Source organism: Etheostoma spectabile, chromosome 21 (assembly GCF_008692095.1).
Source record: "Etheostoma spectabile isolate EspeVRDwgs_2016 chromosome 21, UIUC_Espe_1.0, whole genome shotgun sequence".
In the NCBI taxonomy this organism is placed as follows: domain Eukaryota; kingdom Metazoa; phylum Chordata; class Actinopteri; order Perciformes; family Percidae; genus Etheostoma; species Etheostoma spectabile.
Genome location: NC_045753.1, coordinates 13,724,622 through 13,734,053, shown reverse-complemented (window position 1 = coordinate 13,734,053; position 9,432 = coordinate 13,724,622). Strand labels below are relative to the sequence as shown.

The window sequence follows — 9,432 nt, the reverse complement described above, 5'->3', positions numbered from 1 at the left end:
GCCCGGTGGTGACATAATCTCTGTTGTTGTTGTTACCTTGACTGTTGAGTGAGAGCTCTGTTTTCTGTGAGACGTGCGACAGATCCGTAAGTTTTTGGTGCACTGTTTTGAGTGGTGTAATAAATAGATTAATCCAAAAACATTGCTTTCATCTCCGTGGAACATTTCAATTCCATTGTGGGTAATTTGACAATCATTCTGGTTCTGCTGTATTTTTTTGTTCTGTATTCTTTTTGTACTATCCATGGTGAGTCTAACAGTGTTATGGAAGATCAGTGCTAAATTGATGCAGTAGTCCTTCAAACAACTGAGTACTTGCTAATTGCTAATTACTACTTGCTGCCCTGGTTGTAACCTTGTGTTACTATTCAAGTCAGACAGGCACACTAGGAGACTGAACTACCATCAGCACAAATGTTTTATGTAAGAAGCGTTACACAGCTCTACAATGGTTAATGTCCAATTAAACCCCAGGCATTCACTATGGCGAAGCTTTCAGCCGTCTGCAATTGAAAGCATTTGAGGTTTTCTATCAGTCGTTAGAAAGGTCACTCTCTTTGCTACAGGTCTGAGTCAACCAGCATTCATTTACAAATGAAATGTGACATTTGAGCTTTACAATTCATTTGCTTTTTAAAAGAAACTGTGGGCTTTACCGAGGTCCCTGCAGATACCTTATCTGTGCAGCTTCATGACAGGCAGGAAGAAGGTTCTGAAACAGAGACAACAGACTTCCACCTCCACCTTCCACACAAGCATGCACTCTGACCCCATCACTCATGCATACTGTATGCACACAGAGGTAAACAGACTGACACACACACACACACACAGATAGCAGTAGAATAAAGGACAGCCATCTCACCTGGTCGTCCACTCTGTGGGCCACAATTGTAGCCGCCTCCTCTTGCTCAGCATCGCTGAGGGGTCGAATCCTCAAGGCAACCTGTAGCACACAAAGTAAATTTAATTAACACAAAGAGTAATTTCACTGAAATTATAGGTTTGAAAATGAATTGAACTCTACCTGGTTGGGTAGGAACAACATCGGCAGCACACAAGACTGCTTTAGCTCCTACAATCAATGCATTTCCTTTTTAAAATGATGTGTCTGGAGTATACATTCAGTTGTTGCTCAATTGTAATTGAATGTACGGTTGAGAGTACTTGCCAGACCTTTTATAAGCTGAAAGAACGTGTGGTACAGAAGAATATGTGGGTATATTTGTCAGCTGCAGCATATGTGTGAATTCATATGTTTTCCTAAAGAGGAACATTGATTTTAAACATCCAAATCTTCTTATGAGTTGTGAAACTTGGTGAATAATGTTTACTGTGGCCCTGGAGGAGCTTTGTCAAGTCTTAAATGTACTACAAAAAAAGAGATATAGAATTTGAAAGATGTATGCATATAGCAGGGCAGGGATGGTCTAAGGAAAATACACTATATTGCATTAGAAGAGATGTAGGATCCCGTCGTATCAAAGTTTGACCCAGAGTGAGGATGTAAAGTCTGTCAGAGTAGCCCAAATTAATGGAAGTGCAATACAGAAATTGCCTGAGTAGTCTTTTAAATGTCAAGCCCAGGATGTAAGATGTTTTTTTTTCCAGTCAACCAGATAATGAATAATACTCACATTTAGAAGACCTAAAACCAAACCTTGTTGGCTGTTTTTTCAGTGTGAATTTAGCACATTATTCGTGTTTTAACATAATTTTTCTCTACAGTTTCCAGACCCACAGCCCACACACAAGCAGGTTTGGTACACTGGAAACTCAAAATTGTCCGTAAATGTAAATATGAGTATAAATGTGACTGTCTGTGTGTGGACTGGTGAAAGGTCTAGGGTGTACCCTGCCTTCTGGCCAGTGCATGCTGCAATAAGTTACATGGCACAGCCACCTTGAATGGGATATATAATTATTGAAAAAAAACGGATGAATGGATTGACAATTCAAAAAAACAATTCAAAAACTCCACATTCCGCTTTAAATCACTTCACAACCTGATTGATGCCAATTCCTCCTCCAAAAACAAAGAAAGAAATTAGGGTGATGCCATTTTCCCAACCATAGTTTCTTTCCATAAAAACATTTAGAAAACATTTTCCATAGGAAAGCTTTTAATGGGAGTAATTGGCAGGAAGAGCAGTAGTAGTAATGTGCACATCCCCACTGGTTAGGTGCAGGGCAAAAAAGGGGCTGGATACAACTGAAAAGAATGAGATGCCCGTACTCTGCTAATTTTAATTTGATTTTTTTTATTGTCTGTGTGCATATTGCTTTTTTATCCCCAATTGCTTTGTGTTGTAATATATTGTAAAGGTGGCACTTGGGCCCATAAAGGCCTTTGTAATAAGTTTAAATGAGTTCAGTTGATCAAGCCCTTGGTAATTATTTTGATTGAGCTCAGCTGATGTATGATCAGCTGACCATGTATGTGCCCTATGCTTGTGCCACTGCTGAATGTCATTTGCCTGAGGAAGACCGGGTCGAAAGAATTAAATGTATGGGAGAATTAACAGAGTGAGAGCATCTCATCCTTTTCAGTAAATTGAATTAAAAAGGGGAATGCAAAGGGGAATAATCAGCCACTCTCTCTGTCAGCACACTGTAGAAAGTGTATTACATGCTGGACAAGAGAGAGCCCAGGCAACTAAAACAGCCACTTCAATTATTCAGATATGGGCTGCAGAACACAGCGCTGGCAAGGTAAAGCTGAGAAATCTAAAATACAACATCAACAATGGCTGCTGTTAGGAATATAAAATAGAAATATATATCTATATAAAAAAAGAAGATACACTTTACTATGTAATAACTGTATAATGTATGTATGCCATATAGTATGTACTGTATATTTGCATATGCATGTATATTTGTATAGATGTATGGATGATGGATGAATTGCATTCCAATGCATCAAACTGTTTAGTTTAGTCATATATTCTACTTTCATTATGCCTGTTATGTACAGTTTTTTTTAATTAAATTTTATGTTGTAGCATTAAGGTCATAGTGGGGGTTGTTTGTACTAAACTGCATTCCATTATTATATAGAGGTGTTTTGTTTCCCTCATACAGCAGGACAAACAATTAGAAACATCTCTAATTGAAATGTGTGTTACAACACCAACTTTAAGCTCAATAACATTTCATAAAATGTCAACAAAAACTGGAACACTACACCAACGTTAGGCATCATATTGTAGACTAACATATGTACTGGATCGCATTACATTGTAGGTGAATCTAATAAAGTGACCACTGAATGTACAGTTGACCGCATGGTTCTGGGTTTGTGTCTTTGCAGGGACACTACACTACAGAGTTGACCGTTAAGACCACCGAACAACAGCTCGCCTGAGTAAAGGGAAAACATATACAGAAACTAATACAAATGTTAAGTTTACAACTCATGATATTTAAAAATCCCAGTAGCGTTAAATGCAACATTACAAGGGCATTGTGTAGTTTGAACTTACGGTTAGTTGGTGGTCCTTTGATTCCCCTGTGTCCTTCATGGTCACATACGGTCAGAGCGACGGGTAATAATAAGCGTCAATAACAAACGGGACACTGGAGCATTCTCCTCACTATCGGTAGGCTACCTACATGTCACCTCCTCTAAAAGAACACCTGCAGTACACACACTCAACAAGTGCTGGACTCTCTGCTGCTGCTCTAATGGTCTCTGACAAGCTCAACAATCTCACGTCGAGTCTTTCTCACTTAACGACCTCCCGTTGTATTAGTCCCAGCTAGTCTCTATTTCTTTACGTATTCCTCAAAGTGCGTCGTGTGTTTTCACCATGGACTGGTTTCCACTCAGCAGGTTAGAAACACGAAACACGGGAATAATTTATCCGGCGGCAGACGAAGAGCTGGAGAGAGGTGGTAACACTGGCAGCAGCCCACCTGTTAAAGCCACTTCCCTGTTTGTCCTTGCTCCACTCCGCTACCCTGCTGCTGCTGTGGGTTGCTATCGATATTATTATACAGCCGTGGTTGCTATGTGTGTGTGCGCGTGCGAGTGCGTGTGCGAATGAGCGTTCGTGCGTGGACGTTGTTGTCCATGGAGATCCGTTGAGCAGTGGCGTTCTAGCAAGCTACACTTGAAACCTAAATTACTTCCGATGATAAAATAAAACCCCGTATTTTTCAATGTTATTTTTTTTGTCACAAATACACTGTAGCATTTAACTACTAAGTTAACTTTAAGTTAATTTACGCAGATAGCCTGTACAATGTTGAGGTAGGCCTACTTTAATAGGGTTTTCCATTTCATGCTACCTTACAGGCTAATTCTATTCCTGTACATGGGCTTTTTGGCTTTTTACACCTTAACATTGCTTTTATCATTGTCAATCTGTTTTTATTACTAGTAGTATCCTGTTTTTCTATCTCTTTAGGACTTAATTTTATTTTCACTTCTTATGTCTCCTAAGAGGCCTACTTGTTTCTCTTATTAAGCACTTTAAGCTGCATTTGTGTCATAAAAGGTGCGATATAGATCAAGATAATTGTTATTATTAAGGTAACAGAGTATTTTAACAGTGGGATTATTACTTATGTAAAATGTCTTAATAATTCCATAAGTATTAACTTCCATTCCACCACAGCCAATGTAAACACAGGCTATATACAGGCCTATCTGGTAAATATTTATCTGTTAGACTTGTTTTTGTTGTGTTCCACACCTACCTAAAAAAAAATCAGGGTAGCCTATAGGCTACTGTGTGAAGTTAACAACAACAATTTTTTTCTACAGCGTTAAAACCAATGGGTAATTCAGTTTTTCAAGAGCAACACTTAGACTTTGCTGACATCTGCTGGAATAATTAAAAAATACCCTACTGTGCTCAGCGTTTAAAACTACAAATGCCAGACCTACCTTTATCTCGACAGCGATGTGTTAAGCACCTTGTTAGACTTTTGGGGCGCTTTGGTGTTGATCATAACAGTTTTCCCTGTGGTATTGTGCACCCAAAGGATATTGACACCCACCAACAAAGTGAAGACACATAAAATTGTATTCAAAATGGATTTATTTAACTCACAATTAGACCCCGTAGTATGGGGTCACACGCAAAATTAAGCACCATTCTCGGTGCCTGTACAATGTAACATGCTTAAAGAAATTACACTTACTAAAATAATTAATAAAAAAAACTGCATGTATTAAATCCCTACAGAACATTGTTGTTAGTCAATACAAACATGTACTGGGTGGATTTATGTAAATATTTACCTTATTTCCATTATTTACGGTTAGAGCAGCACAGCTTCCCAAGACAGAAACTACAACTTTTTTTAAATGTATTAGCTGGATTAGATATGTAGAGAACATGTATGACCGGCCCTTTAGAAAATACAAAAAAAAAAAAAGATTCTATGTGACGTCGCCACACAAAACTAGAAAAAAATATATAAAAATTGGCACATTGTTTAAACTAAATCAAAACAAACCACATCAGAATGATGTTATTGTAAACCCTATATACAGAAGCCGTGGTCCCAAGGTAGTCTCGTCTCCGGGAGATTTAAGATTCACTTGCAGGCGTGTCTGTGTGTGAATGTAAATAAATTAAGCTTCAACAATACCTCCTGCTGTGTGTGGCCAGTGCCGGATTTGTGCTTCACAAATATCAAGAATGAAGCATAATACATAGAAAATAATATGTTTACATCAGCTGTCCTGCTTCATTTCTCTCTTTAGAGACATGAATGTAAGTTTTGTAATGTAAAAAAATACTTTGAAACAGGAGAGGAAAAAAATCATACTAAATTGTCTGTTTGTTTTTTTTACTTTATAGTGACCACGTAACTATGTCTTACTGCAGTGAGAAATTCATCCTCAAAACTTCTTCTATCAGCTGTTTTAACGAAATTATGTTTGCCAAACTCAGGTGCATAAAGACAGTCAAATCTTCCCTAAATGCGTCATCCACAGATGACACACCATGACCAACACTTCATATTAAGAGCAGGTTGAAGTCGACGGCATGTGTCAAAAATATTTTGCAAGTTCCCCAAAAAAAATGTCTTGGTGCAGACCAGTGTGATTAATCATTTATGAGCACAGAACAGTACCGATATGGTTCCATTGTCCTGAGACTGCACAGCCAGATGTTACACTTTGTCCTCTATGATGATTGGAGTAGCCACGCACTCTTTTGTCTGTTGAGCGCGTGTGTGTGGTGTCGTATGCCTCCTCGATCAGATAAAGAAGACTATGCTTGGAAGTCGTTCCCAAAGTGTCTAATCTGTTCCTCCGTCATCGACAGATAGGTGGCCCGCATACTGGGGGAGTACTGAGGAGGAAAAGTTAAACACACAGACACAAACATAGGACGTTACAAGTTGATTCTGTGAGCTGAGTGTGAGGTTTCACAGGTATGGACTGACCCCAATCATCAGTTATAAAGACAGAAAATGCCATGGGGGTTTAAAGGAATAGCCCATTGAAAATCTATCTTTTGAGGATCAATTTCTCACTGCTTGTAGGATTGAAAGGTGGCTTTGTAAACACTGAAGCTTTACCTGAGGATGGCAGCTAAAGTCAGGTTGGATTCAATAATTCACAAAATATGCTACATGAACATAGATCTGTTACCTTCAGACAGAGCCAATATTTATGTTAAGTTAAACTGTTTGATTTAGCATAAAAGAATGACCAACCCTAACTAACCCTAACCCTAACTAACACTTACCCTAACATTCTTAAGCTAACATTACTCCTAACCAACCCTAACATTCTTAACTTAACCCTACCCCTAACCAACCCTAACCCTGATGTTATTTACCTAAACTTAGCCAATATCACTCCTCATGCCTAAACCTAACCAACCGATCAACCAATCAGAGGCGGGCCTGTCCTTTTAGCCCATCCAATCTAGCATCAAACAATGTCAAACTATTTCTTTAACATTTCCTATCATTTATATTGCCAAACTGCTTCCACCAGACCAGCATTTATACCCTCCCTTCACCCCCTGTACTGCACAATGTTTAGCCTTTTATTTAATATTTTCTTCCACCTTTTTGGACTTTTGCCTGCCTGCTATTGTTCCTGTTTTGTCTGTAAGTCATGCATTTAAGTCCTTAGCTTGCGTTTTGAGGCATTTTTACACAACTCTGGTTTACCAGAGGAATCCACCATAACTGCTATCAATCCGAGCTGACTACAGTTGCTATCTTCCACAAAGAAGACCATCTGCAAGCCTACAGGTGCTGAGTGTTTTATGCCCAAAAGATAGATTTTCTTAACTCATACATTCAGATTTAGGGCATTGATAACAAATGTATTCTACAGTTTGTTTAAACAAATGAATTCATTACATTTTTTTAATTAGTAACACATCAATCATGTTGACATTAACAGTAACTGTGACATCACTCTAAATCTGTCAATACCCGTGTAAAATCAATTCTATAGCAGTACACAGCGCCTGGTGCAACACCTTGGGCAGTACAATCTATAGAATTAAATGAGAAGAATCGCATGCACAGGGAGGCCAACTGTGAGGAAATCCAGGGACATAACTACAGTACCACCCTTTGAACACTAGGGGCAGACAAACCCTCACTAACTCAGACAGACTTTCTGGAATGAGGACAACAGGTTTTGAGTTAAAAAGCCATGCCAAACAGGAAAACTGCACAAGAACAAAACAAAGTAATGTGAAGGAGAGGGAAAAGACAGAAATGCAACAGAGGAATAGTGTTAACCCTGAGGAAGAGTTGAAAAGACTTACTCGGTTTCTATACTGCTGAGAGTATATCTCCAAAAGTTGATAAAAAAGAGGAAATATAGAAATGAAAGATACAAACAAACAAACAAACAAACAAACAAACGTACACATGACAAACAAACAAACAAAAAATATATAAAAGAAGCTGTTAGCTGCAGACTACTGCATGATGCTGTACAGTTGAAGTCATGAGGGAAAATTTAATTACACATCACTTGCTGGCATTAATTAGGAAAGAAGTCACAAGGGCATCATATGTTTTGAAACTAAAACTGTGGAAATACACAAATATGAAAAGTAGAAATATATTGATTTGTTACATCTTTTTGTGGAAGTTAAACCTACGCATAACAACAAGTATGATGCAATTTATCAAAAACCAAACATGTATTTTGTTTGTATTTCCTGGTGATCCCAACTTTGTCTCTCTAAATTACCCTTTAAAAAGGAGGTTACAAAGCACTGATCTAAAGTAGATTAGATACCTGCAGAAAGCACCTAACTGCTGTATGTCAACACACATGTGCATCATGTTATTAAGAGCCTTTGCCCATTGAATAATTAATCTGAAATGTTTCTTTTTTTATCTCCATGATGTACAGTAACAAGGAGACAAGTGGCCCAGAGAGAGGGTGGGTGGGTGGGGGGGGTCACTCTCTCCTGGGAATTTGGCCTGAGAGAGGCTAAATGATGTTCACTTCATGATTAAATATTAATCACATTACTTCTCCTCTTCTTGTTTTAGTACTGTAAGTCAGCCTCAGTAAGGTATGGAGGGCAGAAGAAGGCACAGTGTTCAACGAAAGATCATCTCATTAAATACTTTTTTTTTTTTTAATGTTTTTAATTAAAAGGTCCCTGGATATGGCTTAACATTTGAGTGATGTTAAAGTGAAGTTTAAGGAAGGAAGTGAGCTGAGTCACTGGGTGAATATGTGAATAAAATAATCAGCAGTTATTCATAAAAAAACAATTTTCCTGGGCTTTAAAGGCTAAATCTGTCTTCTAGCTCAGAGGGAAGTGACATCATAGGAAGTAATTGGCCTCTGGGACCCAACGCACCGAGGGGGGTGGCGAGCCTCGTCCTATCAAAGGCACGTTCTCGTACCGCGGATTTCCCCCGAACAGAGCAGTCTGGTTCCTGAGAAAGAATGCAAGAAGTGACTCAGCTGAGTTATGAAATTTACAAATCCCCCTTTGCTCCACACATTATTTCAGTTCGCTCACATGTACTCAGGCACAGGGGCGTTGGAGACAGCCGGGGCGGGCGGATGTAAGCTGTTCTGGCTGCCCATGCTGCTGCTGTAGCTGCAGAAGCTGTGCATGTTGGTGAGGTTGGGGTTCTGAGAGGCTATCCTCCTTGTTCTCGGGTTGAATGGATCCTCCTCATCAATGTCGTCATAATCTCGTTCTCTAGAAGTGGAGGGAAACATCATAAGAGGAGCCTGTGAGGTGTGGTGGAGGGAGAGATGTCAGGCAACAATACTGTGTGAGGTAAAAGTCAGCAGTAGTGAAAGCAATGGATGTGACTAACCTCTAACCCTAAGCCCATGTGGACAATTAGGGTAGGTACTTAGAGTGCCTTTATTGTGAAAAAAAAATTTGGGGGTTATTTTGTGTCTCTGGTGGGTCCACACGCATACAAATTTGGAAAAAAAAACTATCCATGCTGTTTTGA

At 39.0% G+C, this 9,432-nt stretch overlaps 2 protein-coding genes across 3 annotated transcripts in view; both read right to left on the bottom strand.

The window, feature by feature from the left end:
- kif19 (kinesin family member 19) overlaps nt 1–4,038 on the bottom strand; it is a gene marked incomplete at its 5' end in the record, with an annotated part of 35,240 nt that extends 31,202 nt beyond the window's left edge. The window contains 2 exon segments of the mRNA XM_032502180.1: nt 866–946; nt 3,486–4,038. Of these exon segments, the coding sequence (XP_032358071.1) occupies nt 866–946; nt 3,486–3,524 (120 nt within the window).
- Nucleotides 4,039–5,030: 992 nt separating this feature from the next.
- Nucleotides 5,031–9,432, bottom strand: part of ttyh2 (tweety family member 2) — a 60,743-nt gene continuing 56,341 nt past the window's right edge. Inside the window, exons 12-15 of one of the 2 annotated variants that reach the window (XM_032502608.1) lie at nt 8,982–9,167; nt 8,817–8,895; nt 7,758–7,784; nt 5,031–6,314 (exon numbers count right to left, since the gene is read on the bottom strand). In XM_032502608.1, coding sequence (XP_032358499.1) covers nt 6,234–6,314; nt 7,758–7,784; nt 8,817–8,895; nt 8,982–9,167 — 373 coding nt within the window. In that variant the 3' untranslated portion in view covers nt 5,031–6,233. The remainder of the gene's footprint in view (nt 6,315–7,757; nt 7,785–8,816; nt 8,896–8,981; nt 9,168–9,432) is intronic. The other variant, XM_032502609.1, reaches the window with a different exon arrangement.